Source organism: Neovison vison, chromosome 1, assembly GCF_020171115.1.
Source record: "Neovison vison isolate M4711 chromosome 1, ASM_NN_V1, whole genome shotgun sequence".
NCBI lineage: Eukaryota > Metazoa > Chordata > Mammalia > Carnivora > Mustelidae > Neogale > Neogale vison.
The window spans coordinates 79037261-79064380 of NC_058091.1; the positions used below are offsets into that span (position 1 = coordinate 79037261).

Here is a 27120-nt window from a genome sequence, read left to right on the forward strand (position 1 = left end):
ATTAGGGATACTGTGGTTCTTTCGATGAGAAGGAGATAATGTCTCTGACTCTATAGAGCTAAAGTTCTAATGAAAGAAATGTAACATAAAAAATGTAGTAGGATATGAAACTGGAAATTGCTACTGAGACAACTATTTATAATAGATAAAACATCCCAAAGTGAAGTAAAAAAAATCATTATTAAAGTTTTTAGAGAGTTGAAAGTTTTTTTAAAAATTTAATTAATTTGTTTATTTGAAAGAGAGAATGCACAAGAGAGAGTAGGAGCAGGGGTGGGGGGGAAGGGAAGAGGAAGAGGGAGAAGCAGGCTCCTGCCCGAGCAAGGAGCCCCACGTGGGGCTCGATTTGATCCCACGACCCCGCCATCATGACCTGAGCCAAAGGCAGATGTTCACCCAACTGAACTACGCAGGCATTCCAGGGTTGAAAGTTTTTGCATAATCCCTCACTGCTCAGGAAGTAATCAGACTTTGTAAAGACTGGAAAGAACTTTGCAAAAAATGATTATGAAATGATATTAAGTTTTTTTTTTTTAAATATAAGGTAGTCAGTAAAAGATCTCTCTTTGTTTTCCTGATATTTGGGCAGAGAGCTGAAGTGAAAGAATCAGCCACAAGTATATGTGCAAGCAAGACTATTCAAGTGGGAGGAACCAAAGCACAAGGGCCTGAAGAGAAGAGAATGCTTACTGTGTTTTAAGAATAGCAAGGAAGACTGGAAGTATGGGAGTGACTAGGGGAGGGTGGAGGAAGACTAGATGGAGATGAAACTGGAGAGGGAATTGATGGTGTCCTGACCTGGGGTGGTGTCACTGGATGTGCTAAGAACTGGAGAAATTCTGGACATGACTGATGGTGGAGCACAGAATTTCCTGATAGCCTGCGTGTGCATGGAATATAATGTTAAGAAAGGAATCAAGGATGATTTCAAAATTTTAGGCTTAAATTTTAGGCTTTACTTAGATGGGAGAGAGAAGCAGAGTATTTTCAAAAAGTTGGCTTTGGGGGCCCCTGGGTGGCTCAGTGGGTTACGCCTCTGCCTTCGACTCAGATCATGATCCCAGGGTCCTGAGGTCAAGCCCCACATTGGGCTCTCTGCTCAGCAGGGACCCTGCTTCCACCTTTCGCTCTCTCTTTGCCTGCTTCTCTGTCTACTTGTAATCTCTACCTGTCAAATATATAAATAAAATCTTAAAAAAAAAGTTGGCTTTGAAAATACTTTAAAGTAATTTCAAAAGTTGCCTTTGGAAATGTTAAACTGTGAGAGTCTTATCATCTATATGAATGGAAATGTTCAACAGGCAGTTATATATAAGAATCTACAGTACAAGTGGTATGTTAGGGCTGGTGATAAAAGCTAGAGCATCATCATAGTATACTTGGTATTTAAAATCATGGGTCATTAAGTCTTTGTAGGGTGTAGCTGCTTGAGTTTGGTGAGCTCTATCTTCTGACTCATTTCACCTTCTAAAACAGAGTTTCTCTCAAGTTAGCTTGCCCTTGACATCTCAGTAAACTCATGTCCATATTCCTTGCACACCAGACTTTTCCTCTGAATATATCACCTTATGTCTGATGAGGACTCATTTCAGGATGAATCCTCACTTACATTCAGAGGACACAAAAACATTCTTCCTGTCTCTTACTGCATAAGGAAGCTTGACTTATCAAAAATCCATGATCAGTAAACTCACTCAGAACACGAATAAGTCCTCCACCCAACTCTTGTCCTCTTTTATATATAGCTTGACTTCTCAATAATTCTTATCTACGTGAGCCATAGTATTCTTAAAATATGCTTCCTTGCATAGGATAAGGTGAGATTTTAAGCCAAATCTGTACCCACAACTGGTCACGATTCTTCCCAGAACGGTAGGCTGTCAGAGTAGGTAAACCCTCACTACAGTCTCCACATTTGAACAAAGCAAATTCTCTGTTATTTCTTCTCAGCATTCTCTTTGTTATTGTGAATTTATGGCTCTTATGGCTCTTGTATTTCCTCATCATCATTTTAGTAGGATTTCTGGATAGAGTAGAAATAAATGCATGTGTTCAAGTTGCCATATTTAACAGGCCAAATAATTGTACATAATAAAAATTCATGGGGGCACCTGGGTGGCTCCGTGGGTTAAGCCTCTGCCTTTGGCTCAGGTTGTAATCCCGGGGTCCTGGAATCAAGCTCCGCATCGGGCTCTCTGCTCAGCAGGGAACCTGCTTCCTCTGCTCTCTCTCTGCCTGCCTCTCTTCCTATTTATGATCTCTGTCTGTCAAATAAATAAATAAAATCTTTAAAAAAAATTCATAAATTTTTTTCCATAAAATGTTTCTGTATCATAGGATGTTTCTAGTACATGTACAAATGTACATTGTCCAGGTTACCTTGCTTTTTTTTATATAATTTTTTTTTCAATTTATTTATTTTCAGAAAAACATTATTCATTATTTTTTCACCACACCCAGTGCTCCATGCAAGCTGTGCCCTCTATAATACCCACCACCTGGTACCCCAACCTCCCACCCCAATCTGAAGGGTTTGAAGTGGCGGGGGGGTGGGAGGTTACCTTGCTTAATAGCAAAATAAGTTTCTTGAAATGATGAAAAAGAAAAAGGCTTTAAAAATTACTTAGTGCTTAGTGTTGGTAGTCTAACAACACCTTGGCATTTTACTATAGCTTTGTAATTCACTAGAATATTGTGAGTATTATTGGGTTATATTAACAAATGTTTATATCTATATTAGAAATAAGATTATTAAATTTTCAGAAAACCTCGAGTCATCAAATTCTGTTAAATCGATTACCTTTTGGGACACCTGGGTGGCTCAGTTGGTTAAGTGTCTGCCTTTAGCTCAGGTCATGATCTGGGGTCCTGGAATCAAGCCCCGAGTCAGATTCTCCCTCTCCCTCTGTCCCTCCACCCTGCTTGTGCTCTCTCTCAAGCTCTCTGTCTCTCTCTCTCAAGTAAGTAAATAAAATCTTTAAAAAAATATAGATTATCTCTTTCAATTCAAATTTTATTTAGGATCTTGATATCTTTAAAACACATTTTTCTAATGCTTATATTCCATATCAACAGGAAAATACCTGGAAATGAAAGAATCTGATCAATTTTATTGTTGAGAGACATATCAATAAATTTGGAAACTGCCACTAAAATATTAAATATTACAGAACACAGAGGCTATTGAAATCTATGTACAAAGAAACTGGCCTGGAAAACAGATTTCAAAAGTAATAAAGGGATTAAAAATAGTAATAAAGGGATAAATACAGGCATGTGAAGAATTTAAACTATTACAATTTTACTTACATAATGCAAATATTATATGCCAAGATTAAAGGAACATCAACAAAACTGCTATCTTTATATGGATAAATAGTTGAGGAACTGAAAGATATCCCCAACAAACACATATTTTTAAAAAATCTTATTTTAGAGAGAGTGAGAGAATGAGAAAGAGCAGGAGTGGGGTGAGGGGCAGAGGGAGAAGCAGACTCCTGCTGAGCAGGGAGCCTGATGTAGGGCTCCATCTCAGGATTTGATCCCAGAACTTGATCCTGGGACTCCAGGATCATGACCTGAGCCAAAGGCAGACACTTAACCAACTGAGCCACCCAGGCACCCCAAACACAGCCTCTTAGAACTGTATGGAATCATTCAAGGTGGTATGTAGCATCTTGTCTAATTATTTGCCTACATGTCTCCCTTACATGTTACATGTCTTTCTCACTGATTTTGAGCAGAATATAGTAGTCTTGTCTTACCAATTTTATTGTTTACTGGTCTTAGCATAGCATGTAGCAAAGTACCTCGCACATGGCAGATATATATATGTTTGATTAGTAGATGGCTAGTGAGTAATTTTATGGAAATGATCAGTGACTCTGAAAGAAGAAACCAAGTGCATTTGCTCAACTACCTTCTTTTTGATTTTTAGTCTTAGCCTATGTGTGGGATGTATGTGCTTTTCTCTCTGGTTTCTTCTGTGGGTGTGGCCTGTTGTCTTATAACTATACAAGTGACTGGGCAGATAAAGGCGAATTTAGTGATGTAATATTGGCAAGCCTGTTATGACATATATATGTTACATCTTCAGTTAACATTTTTTTCCCCTAAAGATTTTATTTTTAAGGAATCTTTACTCCCAACATGGGTTTGAACTCACAACCCAGAGATGCTCCACCAACTGAACTAGCCAGGCGCTCCTTTCAATTAACCTTCTAATGAAGTTGATGTTTATCCCTAGCTATCTGACTCCTTTGTTTACCTCTCAGTTCTGATCTTGGGTGGGAAAGTGGGGAGCTATTTATTGGGCCCCGTGTTCTATCAACATTTAAAAAGGCATTCTATTTATAAAATTAAACATTTAAGAAATGTTTCCTGGGGATCCTGGGTGGCTCAGCTGGTTAAGCATTTGACTCTTTTTGGCTCAGGTCATCATCTCAGGGTTGAGACTCAGCCCCACATTGGATCCTGCACTGGGCATGGAGCCTGCTAAAGCTTCTCTCTTTCCCTCTCCTTCTGCCCCTTCTCCCCCACCTCTGCTCACTCTCATGTGCTCTGTTTCTAAAAACAAATTGGAAAAATAAATAAATAAACTGAAAGTATATACATTAATAAAAATCAAATAGTATAGTACGGCTTATAACAAAAAGCAAGCCTTCTGCCTCATTGCTGCCCCAACTCCATTGCACTTCAACTTCTTAGAGGCAACCATACTCAAATGTTTGCTTTTAATTATCTTGATAGTTTTCTCATTAGTTCAATATAATACCGCTATGTCATTTTTTTAGCAACTTATCAACTTTAGAGATAGTCCATTGGCTTCTTTCTTCTATGGTGCCTGAGGATTTAATATACTTATACTTCCTGTACTAAGATCTTGTTAGGTCTAGCATTATATACACTTATATCACAATTGTGGTAGAAGAAATTTTCACACGTAATTGTGAAATGTACATGTGTACGTATTGACAAGTACATAATCATGCCTTTAAGATTATAGACAATAAATACTGAGTGAATATATACATTTTAGGTTAAAATTTTTCCACTTAAAATGTGAATATTTCTAAGTATTAAACATTCACAGGAAGCATTGTTTTTTATTTTTAAAAGATTTTATTTATTTATTTATTTGAGAGAGAGCAGGGGGAGAAGAGAAGTGACAAGCAGACTCCACGCTGAGTGTAGTACCTGACACAGGGCCCAACCCTCAACTTGATCCCATGATCTGATCCCACCACCCTGAGATCACCACCTAAGCTGGAAACCAAGAATTGGTTGCTCAACTGACTGAGCCATCCAGGTACCCCATGAAACATTTTCAAAATGGTTGACATTAACAACATATGGCTGCACCATAATTTATTTAAACTTTAGGAGGTTTTCCAATTTCTTAAAAATACAAATAACCTGTCTGTAAACATCTTTATAATAAATCCATTTTTGGAGTAGATTCCTAGAAATGGAGTTACTGAATCAAAAGTTCTTGATACATATTGCCAGTTTCCTTTCCAAGACTTTGCCTATTTGTACAACTAATAAAAGAGATTACTATAAAGGAATACTATAGAATAATATTCATTTTGTTGCATATTATTCAATGTTAAATATGTACATGCTCTAAAACTATGCTAATTTTATAAATTTAAAATGGTTACCTTGTTTTAGTTTGCATTTTTTTTTAAATATTGCCAGTGTGGCTGAAGATTACTTCTTGTGTCCTATTATTAATTATTACATAACATTTTCACTTCTTAATTTTAATATTTCACTATATCACTAATTTGAATTTTCTAATATTCAGAGAAGTACTTTATAAATTACTTCCTGGTTTTAATATTATTGGCTATTCTTTACACTCTAAAAAATATCCCATGGGAAAGCAATGTTAAGTATTAACAATCTTATTAAAAGTTTACAGTGATATAACATTTAGCTGCATGGCTAGTTATATTTATTTTGCATTTCATTATATACGGTGGGTCATAGAATTTCAGTAAAACTTTTTGTTATTGAAATTTGTGTAATAGTCATTGCATATTACTGCCATCTTTAGGTAAGACGGTTTTTATACGTTAGAAAGCCACTGACGTTTATTATGCTTAATGTATTTGATGCATTATGAGCATTATTTTAATCTTGCTCTTTCCCATGGTTTTTCCATTTACTTTTTTTCATTTGAGTGGGATGGTGTGGTGTGTGATGTGTGTATTTTGTGTAATTTGAAAAGGAATCCCTGTAGTAAACTGTGCTTAGGAGAGGTAAGCAGAGGTGACAGCAATCCTTTCCACTGCATTACCAACAAAATTCACATGGTAGCAACTGATAAGCTCAGGCTGTGTCAATTGCCTATGTCTGTCTGGGGTTGAGAAAGGAAGCATCTTCCTTACGTGATTCAGAAATGAGAGACACATAAAACAAATATAGTGTTATATGTCAATTATACATCAATTTTAAAAAGAGGAAAAAATTTTAAAAAACGAGAGGCTATTTCCCCCAAATTTGTGACAAGATAGAGAATCCTTTAGTAAAGAAAAAAATAGCAATTACCTTATTTTTTGCTAAAAAATTTTTAGTGGAGCCATTGTCTGCAGGATAAAGTTTTATTCTTGTGATACTATATAATCTTGGTTTCTAATATTCTAAATGACTATATGTTTTTGAGAATTAACTACCCAAAGATTCTTCAAACTTGTTTCCCTACTGAGTTCTAGTATACTTGGGCTAATCAGGGAGTGCATGAGCCTTGAAATTAATTACTAGTTCAAGTCAATTAGTATTTTTTCTTGGTGGGTTGGAGGGAATCCTGGACAAATTAATATCACTTTATAGGCATTCTGATTTGGGTTTTCAGTACACTATATAAACACACCAATGAAACATTTCTTGAATTATTCAGAATAGTGTTTGATAAAACAAAAAGCACCTTAGAAATATGTAATAGCTCATTGTTATTCATTATTATATAACCATAAATAGTACTATGTAGTAATAGTTACATTTCACTTGGTTTTGAGTATCATTCTTTCTTTTAGGATTATGTATTTGTTTGCAAGAAATGCTTCTATTGACAGAATGGTATCAGTCACCACTGGCTGACCTTATTTTTATTCCATTGGCTTAATATTTCTCGGTTTTGAACATGTCTAGGAATATGAAATTATATGCTGAGCACTAAAGCCAATAGACAAAGGAATGTTATGAATAACCTATGAATGATATAATTCACTATTTGTTAAGCATACTCTAATTTTTAAAAATTGGTGGTTACAGGTATGTCAGAAGATGAGAGATCATGTCAAAGGTGAAAGTTTACAACCAATAGGTAGAATTTGACTAGTTGAATACGTACAAAAATATTTAGTCAGTCAGTCATTTGTGGGAGTTTAAATTGTGTTCTTGTAGAGCAGTATTCATGGATGATCAATTTCTTTCCCAGAATATATGGTGCTGCTTGCCACAGTGGTGGGTTTTTGACTTGCTCATTTTCAAATCCACATTCCTACTATGCCTTTCTATTCTATAAAAGTCGTTATATTATCAATGATGTTTTTAGACTCCTTTGCAGCTTGTTCTTGTTGTGCATTAGTTTCTGCAAATTAAGTGCACTTGAATAATTTGGGAGGTAACCCAAATGTTTTATGTCTTTTCTTGGTTGTGTGTATGTTGGTAAACATGGTCATGGAAACATGTAACATTTTCTGTAGTAGCATTTCACAATCTTATCTCCAGTTTCCTATGGTGTTTGAAACAATTTCAGTGGAGATGGTGGCTGTATTTCAGCACCCAGTAAATGGCTCTGTGGGATTTAATGGGCATTTGTGCTGATCATAATGGCTTCCAGACTTGGGTCTCCTACCCTTGAATTTGGCTGTTGCTCTGTGTTCACAAATGAATAGTTCCATGGTAGCTCAGAAGTAGTATTTTTACTGCAGGATCAGTTCTGTAGTGCTCTAAGAATAATTTCTGGAGTCTCAGTAATTACTGAGTAATAACTCAGTAATTAACTGTCTAATAACTCAGTAATTACTGCCTTCCTAGTAATTTTGTAAATTCCTAAATACCTGTACTTCTTAAAATACCTAGAGTTGTTTACTGACCTGAATTGTGCCTGATTTAGCCCTTTACTAAAAATGTGTACAACTTGGGAAGTCAGGATATTATTACCACAGGGATGTGTGGCAGATACTGCTAGCTATCCACCAATATTCATTCTTTCTTCTCTTAGTAATTGAGCCCTTAGTTTTTCTTAGTGAGTCAAAGACTTCACTTCTTATCTCTGCTGCAGCCACCAGTGTTCATATAACTGCATCTTAGCTAATGAGATGTAAACAGAAGTGATGCATGTCACTTTCTGGTGATGCTTTTGCCCATTTCTTTTCTCTATTAGCTGAGAAGCAGATGTAGTCATGGAAGGTGGAAAAGGCACCTTGGACCCAAAGATGAAAAATTCTTGATGATGACAAAGCTGCCCTACCAGTCTGGGATTTACTACATTTGGATGGCAATATAAGAGATAAATAAGCTCCTTTCTTGCTTAAACAACTTTATTTTTGCTCCTCCCCCCTTTCTTTTACAGTGGCTTATATTGTAACCTAAACTAATATGGGATGTATATGGACTCTGAAATCTGAATTCAAGTATGAAAATGACCATATGTTACTCTATTAACAGATATTATTCCTATGAACATATGCCATAGATTTATAGGAATGACTTAGAGTAGCTCATCTATAATTCTTATGTAAAAAAACTTTGGCTGTGGGCTGGTAATATGCTTTCAAAACACAGAGTTGGGTAGAGTATTTAAAAACTGTGTTAAATCAAATCTTCAAAAGCAAATGTTCAGTTATACTTGAGAGTGAATGTATTATAACCCTGCCCTCAAAGAGAGCTTCTTGTCTTACTCACATACTGTTAAAAGGATTGGTAGACTTGAACCATAGCTCAGAGACAAAGTCAGAATATTTTTTAGACCAAATTAGTTCGGATCAGTACATGAACCCTGTATATAAGGAAAAATAGATAACCATAGTAATTCAAATTATTTATCCAGATATTAGAGCATACCTTCAATGTTAAACACTTATATTTTGGGTAAATGGCCAAAGGCCACATGAGACTTCTAAAAGAATTTTTCATCAGGAAGACTTTGGTTTTCATATCACATGACAATATCCCTCTGGGGAAAAGCAAAGTTCACTTTGAAATGGGAAATCCCAGATATAAAGAAGGCTTTAATAGCAATGTTAGAGATTTATATCATTTCTTTCTGATTATTGTCTAGGAAAAAAAAGCCAATTTCAAAACTTTAAACATTTGAAATGATTTATTCTTTTATTAGATTATGTAAGATGGACCTGACCAAGTTCTATAAAAACATTCAATTCAAAGCTGTAGAAATGGGCAACAACACTTTCCCCAAATATAAGGCCTTTGTTAGACTTTTACATTTGTTATCTCATTGCAAGTCCATGAGTCCCAAGCACCTTTTATGATCAGAGTATAATTTTTGTTTTTAGTCAAAGCAAACATGTAAAAACCACGTTTTAGGTAATTGACCTTGCTCCTGTGGCCATGCATGTTTGGAACAAAACTCAGTGCCCTATCAAAAGTCCACGGACATAAGGAAGACCAGCAGTTTATGCCATCATCAGAAACTCATCCTATTAGGAACAGTATGCATTGGAGAATGGCATAGTATCTAATTGATCCAGTCAATTAGATTCTGTAGCTGATAGCATTCCTCTGGAAACAGACTCCAGGAATCTGACCCTTGTATGCAGATGTATTAGTGTGTGTTCTTAGAGACAGTATCTGGTAGAAATCCGAGAAGTAAAATTAGGAAAAAGAAGTTCAGCTGTCATGCCCTTGCAACAAAGGCTTCAGGAATCACATGAGGAGTTCTGAAACTGGGATGCTTCAGAGTTGTTCCAATTGAGGCAAAAAGGATGGCTGTTTAGATAACACATTAACCAGTCATCAGACATGAGCCTTCCTCAGGGAGGTAGCATGACTTTGAGCGTGACCGCTTCCTTATTCCATGGCAATTCCTCAAGAGGGATTCAGTTGTAAAATATCTGCAGCCAACGCTCCAGGGATATGCAGGAATAAGTGCTTTGTCCTGAAGGGATATGGCTGTGCATCCAGGCTTCTTGTGTAGTGTCTTAGGGAGTTATTTATTTATTTATTTTAAATTCAAGTTAGTTAACATACAGTGCATCACTGGTTTCAGGAGCAGAATCCAGTAATTCATCACCCACATATAATTCCCAGTGCTCATTCCAACAAGTGCCCTCCTTAATGACCATCACCCATTTAGTCCATTCCCCCATCTACCTCCCCTCCTTCAACCCTCAGTTTGTTCTCTGTAATTAAGGGTCTCTTATGGCTTGTGTTAGGGAGTTTTAAATGAAGGTGGCATAGAGAAAAAATGACAAAGAAAGAGAAAAATTGAATCATGAAAATGATAGGGTTATTATAATGTGGACAACAAGGTAATTAGGTTGCTATAACAGTTTTGGGCTATCTTGAGGGGTTTTTGTATCTTTAACAATGATTAATGATATTTCAGTTCTTCATAAACACTAACTTTGGTGAGGCAATTTTTTCTGTTTCTTATAATCTGAAAAAGCAAACCTAAAAAGTAGATCTTAGGTATTCAACTTTGAAGTGCATCTTACAGAGAGATTAAGAATTTTGCTTAAAGTTAAAAATTGTATCTTCTTGTTGAATTAAATAGTATTCTAAAAATTATGAAGTGGCATGCTATGTCCCTAACATATTTTTTTTTTTTAAGTTTTACTTTTGCTGACACAAATATAACCTCAACAGCTTTCTTTTGGACAATATTCATCTGGTTTATCATCTGCCACCTTTTTGGTCCTAATTTTTCTGTTTTTAGGATTTTGATAAATAGCATATAGCTGGTTATCTTATTTATTATTTTTGAAAATTTATTTATTTGAGAGAGAGAAAGTGTAAGTGGAGGAAGGGGCGGAGGGAGAGAAACAAAAGCAGACTCCCTGCTGAGCAGGGAGCCTACTATTCAATCCCACAACAAAGAGTTGGACACTTGACAGAGCCACCCAGGTTCCCCTATAGTTGGTTATTTTAATATCCAGTCTGACCATTCCTATAAGAGGAGGGCTGAGTTTATTTAAATTTATCAGTATTTTGGATTTTTTCTATCAGGTATCTTTGTATATTTTAATTTTTTCCCTTTTTTTATGCTTTTCTTTCTTGACTTTTTTTTTTTTCTTTTAGTTGATTGGGACTTTTTGCTTTTCTTTCCTTATTTCATTTTTTCTTCCATTTTTAAATTTAAATTCTTTATTTCTAATTTTGTAATGGTTACATTTTAAATACAAGAATTACAGAATACTTCAACCTACCATGACTTCCTACTTTACATGATTATTTATAGTATTTTAGTGCTATGTGTTTTACCTTCACAAATTAGAATATTATAGGTTATTATTATTTTATACAAACAATATTTGTGGAGATTTACTTAATGTATTACCACCCTTACTTGCTATTTGGCCATCTTCTTTTCTTGCATCTCCGGTATTCTATTAAGGTGGTTTTTGTTTTTCCTAAGTTTTATCCTTTAGAACGGTGGTTCTCAATCTCTGTTGTTCAAATCACCCCTGCTTCCCAAGAAGGCATTTTATAAATACATGGGGACATGTTTGTTATCACAATGATTAGATGGCAGTTACTGTCACTTGTAGTGGGAGCTAGAGATGTTGAACATCTTGAATTACACACAGGACAATCTCCCACAGAAAAGAATTGTTCTGCTACCTATATGACCTTCAGTGATCCTGCAGGACATTCAAGTAAATGAAAAAGCTCTTAGAAAGTATTTGGGTATAGGCAGGAATTCCATTTTATATAAAAACATTTGGCAGGAGAGCCGGGGTGGCTCAGTTGGTTGGGCAGCTGCCTTTGGCTCAGGTATGATCTCAGGGTCCTGGGGTTGAACCCTGCATCAGGCTCCGTGCTCAGCAGAGAGCCTGGGCTTCTCCCTCTCCCTCTGCCTGCTGCTCTGCCTACTCATGTTCTCTCTCTCTCTCTGTCAAATAATAAATAAAATCTTTAAAAAAAATTTGGCAGTTTTAACACACTGAATTTTCCAGGAATGCAAAAACTATGTGAATTAAGGAAGGAGTATTATTTTATTTTGTTCTGAATTTTAACAAATAGCTTACTGTTTTAGAAAAATCTCATCATCAACGGCTATGTTAATCTTGATGTTTGAGGTGCCAATACAACTCATCTGTATTAATCTAGATATATAGCTGTCACATTGCTGGTGATTCAGTGCATGTGCACACACATGCATACACACATATTGGACTTTTTTTTTAGGTTCACCCACAAATAAGGTTACAAGTGTGCCTACTCTGGTAGTTTTTTTTTTTTTTTTAATGTATTAGTGAGACAATCAAGATAAAGTATACTTTTTACCAAGAAACACGCTGCCACAGTTGGCAAGGACATATTATACTTTTACTCTTGTAAATAACAGCATGGACATCAAGGGAATCACTGATTTTGGCTATCATGAGAACTGACTCAGATGTTATTGGACCAGAAGTGCAAAATTTAAGATAGGTAAGGGAGAATTCATTGACATTAAACCACTCATCAGTGACTTGGAACTAATCCATAGACACCAGGATCTGATCCCAATACTCTGTTGGGTTGGCTCTTTACTTGGATGTGACCATGGTCTGAGGATTTATCTAGATTGGAAACTGGATGATGGTCTATGATTATTCACTGCTGCTTCCTGCACAGGTTCCTCATATACAATATCTCACGGTGTCACCATGTAATCCAATTGCGTCCTGCTACTTTTAAGATTAATCTCTAACCCAGAAATGTGCCAAATATGACCCTTTCAGTTGTGGACTACTTGCTTCTCAGGCTCCTTACCTCCTCCTTCTAACCCTACTAACTCCAGTACTGGGATATGTTACACCTCTCTCTCTTCGCTTCTTTCCTGACTCTTCTTCCGTGAGATTAAAAGAGGATCTGGATTTCCACAACACCTACTTGGTGGACTTCTCTAACACTTAACCGCACTGTGGTGTAAACGCGGATTTCTTTTTGTGTCTGATTATGAGGGCCGTCTTCTTCACAGTTCCTAGCAAGGTGCTTGGTCAGGGGAAGCAATCAATAGATGCCAGCTGTTAAAGAGAAACAGCATTGTAACATTTCAATACCATCCACGTAATTAAAACGTTTCAATCTATTTTGTTTCACTTTTATTCAACTCTTTTTGTCTTCGGACTCCGTTCCCGCCCAACTACAAGTCCAAGTAAGTAAGCACAGCGAGCGCACCTGAACCTTTCTCTAGGAGCCCAGAGGGTCCCCAAGCGGCACTCTTTCTCACCTAGGAAGCCCCGTCAAACGCGCTGACGTCACGCGCATCGCTGACGTCCCGCCGTCAGGCCCACCCATCAAAACCTTCCGGGATCTCTCTCTTTTGCGGTTAGCGGGGACAGCCTGAACAGTATTCGTACAGAAGCCGGCATCGACTAGGACCAAAGGCGGGTCCTTGCGCACCCCCGCTTCCCCAAAGTAAGGTGACTGGTGTTCCGGAAAGACGCGCGGGCAGCGGAGGATCCACCCCCAGGCGCTAGCCGTGGTCTCCCGGGGAACGGCGTAGTGCGCCGGCCCGGGCTGGGTGGGGGCGCGCGTGCGCAATGCGCGGCGTTTGCGCCGGGCTGGAGTAATGGGCGTCGGCGTTTGATTCTTGCAGAGGATGGCCCATTTCTCAGGCGAGGACGAGGTGATGCTGCAGGCGATGCTGAGGCAGCTGTTCCAGAGCGTGAAGGAGAAGATCACGGGTGCCCCCTCTCTGGAGTGCGCCGAGGAAATCCTCTTACATCTGGAGGAAACTGATGAAAATTTCCACAAGTAAAATAGCTTTTGATGTCTTAAGCAAACAAACCAGCTGATCCAGAAAAGGTCCAAGTGGGGCTAGAGAAAGAATGTTCGTTTGATTATTGTTAAAAGTAGCACCCAAGTTGGAGGTTCATCTCGTTGGGTTTATTTACAAAGTACCGAATTTTTGTATTATTTATTTTTTACTTTTAAAGCTTCTGCTTCCTCTGTGTTTCTCTTGCCACACCAACAGATTCTAATTCTTCATTTTTTTTCCCCTTATGGGGAGCACAGTAACAATAATTGTAAATTGTTCACGTTTTTCTAAGAGTGATTCTGTTCTATCAAGGGATTCCTGTCACAGTGCCTGAAAGCAGGGAGTTACCAAGATTTCTGTTCCTTTGCTATGTGGTATTTCAGCGGCTGCACCAGTTGCTCATTCTGAGCACTGCAGAAATACTGACGTGAGATGATTAACGTCCTATGGAATAGCTTAAGTTCTTAGAAAAGGATAAGCCACATACTCCAATGCCCGTGATAGATGGCAGAATTTTAAGTGCTACAGAAAGGCTAGAGACTGTGGGCTTGGGAGCCGTAGACATAGTTTTTAATGAGAGAGGTACCATTTGAGACTATTCTGGAAGATTATGTTTCTTTGGGGATTTTTTTTTCTTTGTTCTGGTTCATTTAATCCTCTCCATTGAAAAGTTTTCTTACAGGTATCTCAATTAATTACTATTGGTAGCAGTATTTTAAATTCAGTGTGTATATTTCATTTTGATCTCACAGAGATGGTACTGAAAATTTTATCTTCATTTACCTTTAAACTGATTTGTGGGTGCCCGGAAGTTGTATTTATCTGGAACTCCACCCATTTCTTACATGGTCATAAAGGGATCCTTGAGCCCTTTAATGTAAAAGTTTGTTTTTACTTGCAGTTTTATAGGAGTAATTACAGTTTCACAAGATTCTCAAGGGAGTTTTCAAAAGTGTGGAATTCTTGTTCTTGTGGAACTCTTGTTAATATGGTTACTAATTTCGTTAATATATCTGGTTATGCATATATTTATTTGTATTTCCATGATTTTCTTGTTTATTCATTAAATCCACTGCTAATAGCTGTAGACTGTAGAATAATCGCAACTTTCTCAAATTAAGATTTAATTAATAGTGTTTGTAAACTCATGTAATACAAATTCATCTCACACAGACACTCAAACATTAAGTTTGGGGTTTTATTTCACATGCAAGAGTTGTTTAAATAATTTGTAAATTACTGTCAGTTTTTGCTAGGATCATATTCTGGGCATTTGTCCATTTCATCTAGATTTTCAAATTTATTGCTATGTAGTTTTTCATTAATATCCTGTTAACCTTTTTTTTTCCCTCAAAGATTTTATTTATTTGACAGAGATCACAAGTAGGCAGAGAAGCAGGCAGAGAGAGAGGAGGAGGCAGGCTCCCTCTGAGCAGAGAGCCCGATGCAGGGTTCCATCCCAGGACTCTGGGATCATGACCTGAGCTGAAGACAGAGGCTTTAACCCACTGAGCCACCCAGGCGACCCTCCTGTTAACTTTTTAATTATTTTTAATATCTGTAGTTATGTGCCCCCCCCTTTTAAAAAATTTTTTTGGGGGGTGCCTTCCCTCTTCTGCTAGAAGCTTATTTTGTTAGTCTTTTAAAAGAATCAGCTATTGGGTTAGTTTTTCCTTTCTATTACATGTATACTTTATGGTTTTTACATTCTGTTCCTTATGTTTTCTTTGGAAAATTTTTAAAACTTTTGTGATCAGTGGTTAGCTCATTAATTCTCAGCTTTTCTTCTTTTTAGTGTAAATGTTTAAGGCTACATATTTGCTTGTATTGTTTCAGCTGATCCAATTTTAAAGTACTTTTCAAATTAAAGTTAGATCATTGTTGTTCTTCTCAGCATTTTAATGACTATTGTAATAAAGTAATTTACTCTTCAGCAGTGCATCGGATTAAATGCCTGCTGATTAACATTTATGGTTAAGGTTCACTGTTGATGAGGAGATTTACTTTTGGCCTACCAAAAAAAAAAAAATCCAGACACTCTAAAATTATAACTGATTTGTAGTTTTTAAGACTTATAATCCTATAAGTATTTTGAGTAGTTTGTAGTCTTAAAAGCATAAATGGCAAAATTTATGTGTTGGTTCACTAACTGGAGATCTGTGTCTTAGGAAGAAGGAACTCTGTGTGGGAAAGGAAAAGAGGAGGATATGCTTGTCTTTGGTGTTGCCATAGAATCTTACAGTTCAGAATTGGATGTGATATTAAAGATCAATTAGTCTGGTTGCTCGTATTTTAATCTTTGTTTTCACTGACCTAACTCTTCTTGAACATTGTATGTTCTTTCTTTCTTTCTTTTTTATTTTTTAAAGATTTTATTTATTTATTTGACAGAGGGAGAGAGATCTTAAGTAGGCAGAGCATCAGGCAGAGAGAGGAGGGAAAGCAGTCTCCCCTCTGAGCAGAGAGCCCAATGCGGGGGATTGATCCAAGGACCCTGGGATCATGACCTGAGCTGAAAGCCGAGGCTTGACACACTGAGCCACCGAGGGGCCCCGCATTCTCTGTTATTGAGTCACTTAGATACATTTTGCTTCCCAAAGTGTTTCCTGCTTCAGAATTCTCTATCTTCCCATGTCCACAGTCAGAACATCGGTTTCTTAAATCCACCCAATGTCCTAGTATTGGCCAGAACAATTTTATTTTTATTTTATTTATTTTACTTATTTATTTTTGAAGATTTTATTTATTTATTTGACAGAGAGAGAGAGAGATCACAAGTAGGCAGAGAAGCAGGCAGAGAGAGAGGGGGAAGCAGGCTCCCTGCCAAGCAGAGTGCCTGATGCGGGGCCGATCCCAGGACCCTGAGATCATGACCTGAGCTGAAGGCAGTAGCTTAACCCACTGAGCCATCCAGGCGCCGCTACCAGAACAATTTTATTAAACAGACTTAGAGGGGAAACTGGTGTCTTTAGACTATTTTTGTAGGAAGATGGTTAGGACAATGAGTCCATACATGATGGAATTTCAGATAGTATAATCAAGTAAAGTGGGGGAAAATACAGTCATTTGGGGAAGAAACCATAGTGTAGGCAGTAGAGCCCTTTCTGGGGTTTGCCCCAATGAGCAGTTTTCCTAAACTATCTCTGCCTTCCAGAACTTCTATTTTTCTGCCTTAAACTGTATATATTTTCTAAATGATCCAAGATTCGCCTTTGTCTCTGAAAGTGGCAGCAAGGATTTGAGGCCTGTGGGAGGGGAGAAAGGAGGGATGAGGCCATTGCTTTCATTATGTGTGTGTGTTTGTGTAGGTTTTGACACTTAAACTGGCCCCCAGGAAACAGATTAGCCCTGGTTTTTAGTCTTGGCTACACCAGAATCAGTTGGGCCCCATGTCAAAAAAAAATATTGATGCTTGGGCCTCTTCATAAATGAATCAGAATTTTGGGATGGGGGGCTTGGCAGAGGTTTACTTTTTGTTTCACAGGAGAATCTACCAGTGAACTCTAGGGTGTTTAAGTGGTAACTTCAAGAAAGCCTCCATTGTGTAAAGTGATACCCATGTATAGTAAAATTACTAAGAATTATATCATAATTAATGCATTTCTAGTAATTGTTTATCATGACTCAGAAACGTATTCTTTGATCTAAAAGGTTGTAGGTGATGTAAAATACTCACTCTTTCTATTATATAACATTTTATATACTAATATGATATATAAAGTTAGGTGGGTCATATAATAAATCTTTTTATTCTGAAATAAGAATTCCAAATACCAGCATTATAATTCATAACTTATTCTAATAAAGTCTTTTTTTAAAGCATATCATTACTATAATTTTTTCTATATATGATTGAAAATTTTTTGCTTATTTAAATAGCTAAGAGAATGCATTCTTGAAATAAACTTGTATCAGATTTTTTTATGTTTTTCTGTTGTATTATTACTCTGTGTATCAGTGCATACTTTGGTGTATTTTGAACACGTCAGAATTTCATCATGAAAAAATAATTGATTTTCTTGGAAAAATCTAGGTAATAAAACTGGAAAAATTGAAAACAATGACTGTTCTTTTAGCCAACTTTGTAAAGTTTTCCTGTGTAAATGTGAAAAATTTCATATTCATCAGTAGTAAAGCAAAATGATGAAGCATATTGCTGTGTATTTCAATTGAGCTGCTTCTGAAATGTGGTGAAGTGAACACATTTTTCCTTAGCAGCAAACAACTGTACTTTTAGGTTTTAATGTCCCTCTTTGAGGGATATTTGGGAAAAAATATTTTGTGTTCATTTGGTAATAGTATCTTTGAAATCAGATTTTAATTTTTTCTCATTAAATTACTTTTAAGGTAACAAAATGGTTAGTCAAATATACGTATAGTATATTTGGTTCGAAAAGTGTCAAAGTATAGATATATGTAATAAATAACAGTTTTCTCATTAGAATTGCTATTACAGTTACATAGCAGGAACCTGAAATTTAGCAAGGTCAGGTGTTTTGTCTAACGTTACAAGATTGACCAGTATAAAATTTAGAACTTAAACCCAAAGCAAAGGGATTCATAGATTTCTAAAGGTATAATATTTATTCATTGTATAGATCATGTTCTTTAAAAAAAATAAGAAACTGTTATTAGAAAATTTTAAGATGAACAAGAAGGAAATATTAATAGACTTCAAAATAAATGGAAGTTGTATTTATTGTAGTCCATGGCAAAGCTGTATGATTCCTTATATTTCCAGTGCAATTAGGGTATGTTAATCTGAAAATGTTAACACAGAGGAGTCTGCTAAAAATAAATCTGAAAGGAAAGGACCTAAATTGTAGCAGAATTGACTTAAATTAAGTTTCATAAGTATCATCTAAAATAAGTTATTAAAAATGTACATTTTTTTCAAAAATGGAAGTTTTTCAAAAGGAAGTTTTACATTTATTAAATAGAAATTTTAAACACACTGGTGATTCACCAGTATCTTTAGTGGTAAGGGTTTTATAATGCTTGGAGTGAGTGGATGTTAATGGTCAAACTGAATTATGTAGGCCATATGTGGTCTGTGGATGTATTTCTTTGGCTTTTTTTTTTTTAAAGGTTAACATTTAAAAATTGAGAGATGGCATATAAAATAGTTTTCTGGCTTTTCTTAAAACTTGGAAAAATCAACATTATGCTAATATTGCTAAATGGCAAAAAGTGGCTAAAGCCATGTAGAAGCTCTTCCTTTTAGCTGAGACATGTCCTTTTATTTTACCCCTGCCTCTTTTCTCTCTTACACATGGCTGACTTGACTTTACCTGTTTACCCCTGGTAAGATCTTAGTTTGCTATTGCTGGAATAAGTATGAGAACTTTTGAAAGTTTCTTTTGTGCATCCAGGCTTTTGCTTTTTTACAAAATAAGAATATTGCTACACCTCCTGGATAACTTCTAAAAATGATGTAATGGGTTGATTTAAAGAGCTTATCATCAATCTTTTGGATTAGTTGTAGACTTAAGAGCTGCTCAGTGGCACCAATACAATGAGGATTACAATGAAGGCAACACAGTACTTAATTTTATAGAAGTGTTTCTCCCAGCCCATAGCAACAATAACTTTCTATCATGGGCACCACTATAGAAAACAGCATTCCTTGTAGGATTTTATGGGATATTGCCATGAATTCCTATGGTAAAACAAACAAACAAACAAACAAACACAAAATGAATTGTCAGAAGAGAATTTGAAGCCTTGGATTTTTTTTACCCAAAGAGGAGAAGGGTCCAGTTGCAGAAATTACTGTTTACTAATGTGACTCTTCCAATGATCAGGGAGTCAGTAGAGTACCCAAAGGACAATAGGCAGCCTGGTAGTCCTCACATGACAGAGGGCCTTATCCTCCCTGGAGATCGTTTTTTCTTAAAAGAGCAGTAACCCATTAGGCAAGATTCAATTTTGGGGTTCTTGGGTTCATTTAATTTGGAAGATGAATCAAAACCTTGAAGTATTTTGAATGGTGTCTTCTGGGAACTAATACTACAGTCAGATAAAAATGATATCATTGGGAAAAAGTATGTGGTTTGTCAGGTTCCCAAAGAGGAGGTTTTAACTTTTTCTCAGCATATTTGTTATTTGCTATTTATAGATGATGCTAAATAGCGGGGAGGTGTTTTTCTTTTTCTTTTTCTTTTTTTTTTTAATGTGTCTTTTATTTTAGAATGGTATTCTTTTAACTTTTTCTTTTAAAGATTTTTATTTACTTATTAGAGGGAGAAAGAGAGCACAAATGGGGGGAAGGGCAGAGGCAGAGGGAGAAGCAGACTCCTTGCTGAGCAGGTAGCCCAACTTGCAGCTCCATCCCAGGACCCTGAAATCATGACCTGGGCTGAGGGCAGTGCTTAACTGACTGAGCCACTCAGGTGCCTCTATTCTCAACTTTTTGAATACATTTTGTTAATGGACTTCTTTCATATGTCCTCACTGCCTTAGTTATAAAAAATATCATTTCTGTTGCTTATAGTTTGGGCTTTAAACAACATGAACACAGGAGTTCTGTTTCTCAGTTAAATATTCATTTCTCATAATTGCTCAAGATTTGTGGCACAGAAATGGGGCTGATCAAACTAAGGAATCATTTGCCTTTTCATAGTAGATGTTGATGATGAGATGTAGAATTAATCTTCAGAGTGGCCCTTCCTTTAGTTTCAGAGATCTAACTCAGGCTTTCCCATGTTTTGTTTCTCACTGAGTATTTCAGAGATCTGAAGGAAAACTGTCTTGTTTGACTAGCCTAGGGCAGGGTTGTGAGGAGGATCAAGATTGTTTTTAGGGACCTTTCATTTCTTTGTACTTTCTTCCAGTTACACTTTTCCTTTACCCAGTGGTGTCATACTGATTGGGCTGAAATGATTATCTATTACTAGATCCTTTTTCATTTACAAGGACATTTTAAAGAAACAATAATACATTTATGGTATTGGAATTTCAGATAATCTGATTCTTTATAGGTTTTCTGGTTGTGGTGGGATGGATGTGGTAAACATATTTCTTGGGCTCTTCAGATCTCCTCACACACATCTGCCAACTCTAATTTCAGAGCCACCTGTCCCTCTGTGGAGGCAAAACATAGGGTCTGTCAAATAGGAAACAATTAGTGTCTTTAAAAGATTCTCTTGAAATCTTAATCTTTGAATTTTTTCTTGCTTGTATAAGTTTTTGCCATTTTGTATAGAATATGCAAAGATTTGGTTTATAATTACAAATACACACACACAAAAAAGTTAACATTTAAAATGGGTGGGAAGTTTTGCTTATATAAGGGAAGGTCTTCAAGTAATATAAGGCAATGATGAATCACCAGAAGAAGCAAAAACTACAGAACTGCTTAAATGATGATTAGAGACTGTTTTCTATGATACATGATTCAGTAAGTTTTTCTTCTAGCATTTCTGAAAATTAGTGTTTGTCATTTTGATCTAATATTGCAGGTCATTAAGTTTACAAAATAATGTTTTCTTCTTCTGCCATTAATAGATCCCGATTTTCTTAAAGCTTAGAAATTACTACTTAAACATTGAATATAAATATTAAACATTTAAAAATAAATTCAATGAATAACTTAAAATAAATTTTTAAGTAAATTACACTTTTAAATTTAATGTGAATTATAATTTTGAGAAAATGAAATATGATAAATTTACCTCCCTAAAGGCAAGAAATTTAAATAATACAGTTGGTAAAAACATGAGTGTTACATTTATTTCCATTTCCAATCTCCATTGATTACTACAGAACATCTTATTTCTTAACATTTTTGAAATTTGTCCATTTTTGAGTGAGTGTGGGATTGTGGGATTGACAAGAGTTTTGGATTAAGGTGGACTTGAATTAATAGCTTGTGAATTTTTTTTAAAGGTTTATTAGAGAGAGAGAGAGAGAGAGAGCGCAGGAGCTGGGGGAGGGGCAGAGGGAGAGAGAAAATCCTTCAACAGATTCCAGCTGAGCATGGAGCCTGATACTTGGCTTCCTGCCAGGACCCAGAAATCATGACCTGAGCAGAAATTCAGAGTGGGCCGCTTAACCAGCTGAGCCACAGGCGCCCTGCAGTTTGTGAATCTGACAAGGCTTTTTAGCTTTTCGTTTGCATCCTCATCTATTTTACCTATTTCATGTGGTAAATAAGACAATATTGATAAAATACTTAGAGCAGAGTCTAATTCATGATAATCACTTCAAAGTCCCTCCTTGTTTATATGCAAATCAAAATGGTGAATTGACTGTGGCTTCATGTAAGTGGAGATACAGTAATTAAGGGGCTTGATTCATTAGGCATTTAAATGCCAAGCCAAGGAAGTTTTATGTGAAGGATAATAGACAGCCAATAATTAGTTTTAAATACAACAACTATTTATTCAGACGTTATGTATGTGATGGGTATGAGGTATTGGTATGAATAAAGTGGCTCTAACTCAGAAATAATGAAGGCTGTGATTTTTGAGGACCAAGATAACTACAGTATTCAGGATAAATATGAGAGGGAAGGGGCAGTGGAAGATGAGCAAGAAGGCCGCAGTAGTAATCTCTGTGTGAGGTGATGTGGTTTTGCACTGACCAACAGAAGTGGAAAAAAAGAGGTGATGAACCCAAAGGATGTGTAGGCAGTGTTATCTATCAAGTGTTGATGACTGGGTGGACTGATGGAGTGAGTGGGCATGGAATATATGCAGAAAATGCCAATGTCCCAGAAAGAAAGCAATAAAATTCTAGTTAAGCTTGATGATTTGGGATGAAAAGTTTAAGCCTAGTTTAAAGGAAGAAATCTGAGGATTTTAAAAATATTTCTGTGCTAACATTTTTTCCTGGGTATGATTCCTAAGCGAGTTCATGATAGTTACTGCATTTATTTTTTAAATGCTTGCTTTAGCTATGAATTTGTGAAATATCTTCGGCAGCATATATGTAACAGTTTGGGGTCTATGATTGAAGAAGAAATGGAAAAATGGACATCTGATCAGAATCAGGATGAGGAATCCGGCTATGACACAGTTGTACAGCATGTTACTAAAAGGATTCAGGAATCTAAAGAGTGAGTATGCCACAATGACATTTTCTTTCTTTCTTTTTAAAGATTTTATTTATTTATTTGTCAGAGAGAGAGAGTGGGAGCACAAAAGTGAGCGCACAAGCAGGGGGAAACCCAGGCAGAGAGAGAAGCAGATTCCCCACTAACTGGGGAGCCTAATGTGGGACTCCATCCCAGGACTCTGGGATCATGACGTGAGCTGAGGGCAGATGCTTAATAGACTGAGCCACCCAGGCACTCCAAGATTTCTTATTTTTTGATTTGAAGAAAAATCACAAACGAGTCATGTTCATCTTTGGATAATATAATTTCCAGTAATCTATTTCTGGCAGTGCTATTAAATTTATTCTAAAAGGAGTATTAAAATATTTTATTAGTCAGAAAATAAAAGCATTTTCATACTAAGAGCAAAGTTTTATATGGGAATATTAGGAATTTTTAAAAATCTCTGAATAAGCCATTTAATTTTCTTGTGTTTTAGTTTATCCATGTGTAAAATTAAAACAATTATAATTACCTCACAAAGATGTTCTGTGTCTTAATGAGTTTATGTCTTCTGCTTTGTCAGTTGTAGATGAAAGATTTTTAGTTGTGCAGAGTATTATTTTTTTCTTGATATGTGAGATTCAGAAATTATTTAGGACTAATGATGAGGCAATGGTATCTCTATTAACAACATTTTTACTGTAAGAATTAGAAATTATTTTCTTAATTAAACATTTTGATATTTTTTGAATAGAAGTTTACAGATAAAAATTCATTTGTAGGGTCTGTCATTTATTCCTCATATGTGTAAGTGTAACTACTCACCATGTAGATTTTCATTATTAACTGATGTGGATTTTATTCGCTACCTGTTAGAACTTATTCTTATTTTGACTTTTTGGAGTATTGAATGAGTCTTAATGGTGTTTATAGTCCATACTATATTTGTTTTTCTTTGGCTTTTTCAAAACTGCAGTGGCTACTGTTGAAGACTAGTTCATTTGAATCTTGATATTGAGAGTCTGGCCTCTAGCTTTTTTTTTTTAACATTTAAAAAAATTTATTATTCTTGGGGTGTCTGGCTGACTAGTCAGAGGAGCATGCAACTCTCAATCTTGGGATTCTGAGTTCAAGTCTCTCGTTGGATGGAGAGATTACTTAAAATCTTTAAAAAAGATAAAAATAAAAATTATTATTCTTATCTCTGTAGACAGCTTGCTGGTATTTCTTGCAGAAGAATTCATGTTAGTGTTTTCAAAAAGTCCTGGAGGAAACATGTCTAAGATGAAACTTACAGATTTTCTGTGGATTTTAATGACCCTTAGTCCTATCTTATATACATCATTTAGATTCTTACCTTTATATTCATGTATTAAATTACTATATTATAAATTATAAAGGGAAAAGGCTTTATGTTGTTTACATGGCTATGCCTAACTGCAAAGGAGTCTGGGACTGTAGTTTAGATCTGTGCCCAGCTATAATACGAATACTGTGGAGGGAGAGAGCAGCTTTTGATGGATTGCTCTTGATTGCTACCAAGGCATTGTTAGGCTTCCCTATTTCTTGCTGCTGAGAATGTGTAGAGGAAAGCTGGACCCTTTCGTTTCAGTTATCCTAGAGATACTTTGCCAGTTAGTCTGATGAGTGTCCTAAGATTCCTTCTTGCTCTTTATATCCCCTTACCTTAAACTTGGATCTGGACTTTTCCTTACCTCTGTAACAGTTCTCTTCTGTATGTGTTTTCCTCCTGCATTGTTCCTATTCTCATCTTCTTTTAATATTTCTGTGTTTTCTCATAACTTCTGATGCTTTAAAAAGATATACATGAATAAACTATGTATTAAATTTGATTCTAGTTATATATTATGTAAATTATATATTGCTGAACCATAGTAAATATATGAGAATGTATTTTAAGTTATGTATAGAATTATATATAGTTACTAATATGTGATGTATATCATATAATTTAAAATGTATTTTAAAATTCCTTTAAGCTTTAAAATCTTAGCCTCCTATTTATATTGAAAACCCCACCATGGTTTTATTATTTTTATGAGTAACTTACCTATCCTTCTTCAGGTGTATGGAATTATAATAACCCATTTACCAGAAGTATAAAGAAAGGGGAATTTCTGTGCTTATTTTCCTAATGTATTTTTATTACAAAATGATAATAAATACATGTTTCATGCTTTATATTTACAAAGAACTTTCAGATACATACTATTATGTCTTGCTACAGTTATGTGAAATAGGTCAGCTAGATTGTATTCTTTTCATCTCATTTTATCATTGAGGAAAATGAAACTGATTTATGATGACAAACTGTTAGGTAAAGTAGTCAGAATTATAATCCAGGGTTTCTAATTCCAAAATAGTACTTTATTCACTATGTTTATTTAAATCTTTATGCCTTGTTTTAAGTGTAGCTTTTTCAGTGGTCCAGGTCACATATTCCTCATTTGTAAAATAAAAGGCTAGATGAAAGTTTTAAAAATAGTTTAATCTAGCTCTAAAATTTTATTTCTAGGCTTTTTGGGACCTCAGTCTTTTTTTCTTTTTTTAAAGATTTTTATTTATTTATGAGAGACAGAAGGAGAAGCAGGCTCCCTGTGGAGCAGGGAGCCCGATGCGGGACTCTATTGCATGACTCTGGGATCATGACCTGAGCTAAAGGCAGACACTTAACTGACTGAGACACACAGGCGCCCTGGGATTTCTATCTAATATTAATATGGGTGCTTGAGAGTTGGCACGTAGTAAGTGGAGAACTTTATTTATAAGTTCTTTTTGAGGCCTTTATTTATTTATTTATTTAGATTGTATTTATTTTAGAGAGAGAGAGAGCATGGGCATGAATTGGGGAGGGGCTGAGGGAGAGGGAGAGAGGGAGAGAGAGAATCTTAAGCAGGTTTGTGGGGCTCGATCTCATGACCCTGAGATTATGACCTGAGCTGAAATCAAGAGTTGACTACAGAAACAACTAAGCTTCCAGGCATCCCTCTTTCTAAGACTAGAGCTGAAAGGGATTTAGAAGCTTTCTGGTTCAAACTCTTACCAGTTTCAGGAATCCCTTTCTTAACATCCCTAACAGTAGGTTCTTTAGCCTCTGTCCTTCAAAGGACCTACTGATAGCTTAGCTCTTATTTAGGTCTTAATGCTCACTATAAGTACCTATAAAGATAGGCAGGGAAGAAGGGGAGGAAAGAAAGTAGAGAAGGGAGGAGGATAGAGAAAGAGATAGAAATAAACAAGGAATAAAAGGGATATGTAAGATAGACTGTTCTGGTAGTATGGTATTAGCAGTTGACTATTGTGGAGTACTGGTATCCATGCTATTGGAATATCTTGCCTTAGACTGTGTTAGTTTTACTACCTTGGTCTGTGTAATCAGATGAAGAAACTTGGGAAATAACATATGTTTTGGAATTCTTATTAATTTTTATACCTGTTGTGTGAATTCCATTGTGCCACTTATTCTTTAAAAAAAGCTGACATATTTTTTTCCTTTTTAGAACTGTGCCCTTAGAGGGACTTTACAGAAAAAAATAAGATAGTTTAATTTAGCTGAGTGTTTTAATTTGTGCTAATAGTCTTTCTCTTACCAAGACTGTTTTAAATTTAAAGATACAAAGAAATGATGCACTCCCTGAAGAATATCATGATGGTAGTGGTGGAATCTATGATTAACAAGTTTGAAGAAGATGAGATGCGAAGTCAAGAGAGGCAGAAAAAAATCCAGAAGGAGAAGAGCAATAGTTACTGCACAGATAATTGCTCTGATAGTGATTCATCATTCAATCAGGTGTGTTGTTTCCTTTTGCATTTATGTCTTGAAATGATATTTAATAATTAATAACTTCGGTACATTCTTTGTTAGCCAGATTTTTTTTCTGCTTTCCAGTTTTAAGATTCAGAAGAAAAATAATAAAATTACCTAATCTTAAAGATTGAGTACGTGAAATAACATCTTCTAGAATTATAAGTTCAGTGAATGATTGCATTATATCTGACATATCTTAATGAGATATGGAAATAAACTAATTGATTTTGGATTTAAAAAAATATGTGAAACAAATCTGCTTAAGCTTTAGTTAAACAAAACATCTTATTCCTAATTGATTTTTATTAA

At 35.8% G+C, this 27120-nt stretch overlaps 1 protein-coding gene across 3 annotated transcripts in view; it reads left to right on the plus strand.

Annotated features, from left to right (window-relative positions):
* The first annotated feature begins 13494 nt into the window (after window positions 1–13494).
* Window positions 13495–27120, plus strand: part of TBC1D32 (TBC1 domain family member 32) — a 230443-nt gene continuing 216817 nt past the window's right edge. For 2 of the 3 annotated variants that reach the window (XM_044249731.1, XM_044249751.1), the window contains exons 1-4: window positions 13495–13599; window positions 13781–13938; window positions 22839–23000; window positions 26616–26793. In XM_044249731.1, the coding sequence (XP_044105666.1) occupies window positions 13784–13938; window positions 22839–23000; window positions 26616–26793 (495 nt within the window). In that variant the 5' untranslated portion in view covers window positions 13495–13599; window positions 13781–13783. Of the gene's footprint in view, window positions 13605–13780; window positions 13939–22838; window positions 23001–26615; window positions 26794–27120 lie in introns of all 3 variants that reach the window. The other variant, XM_044249741.1, reaches the window with a different exon arrangement.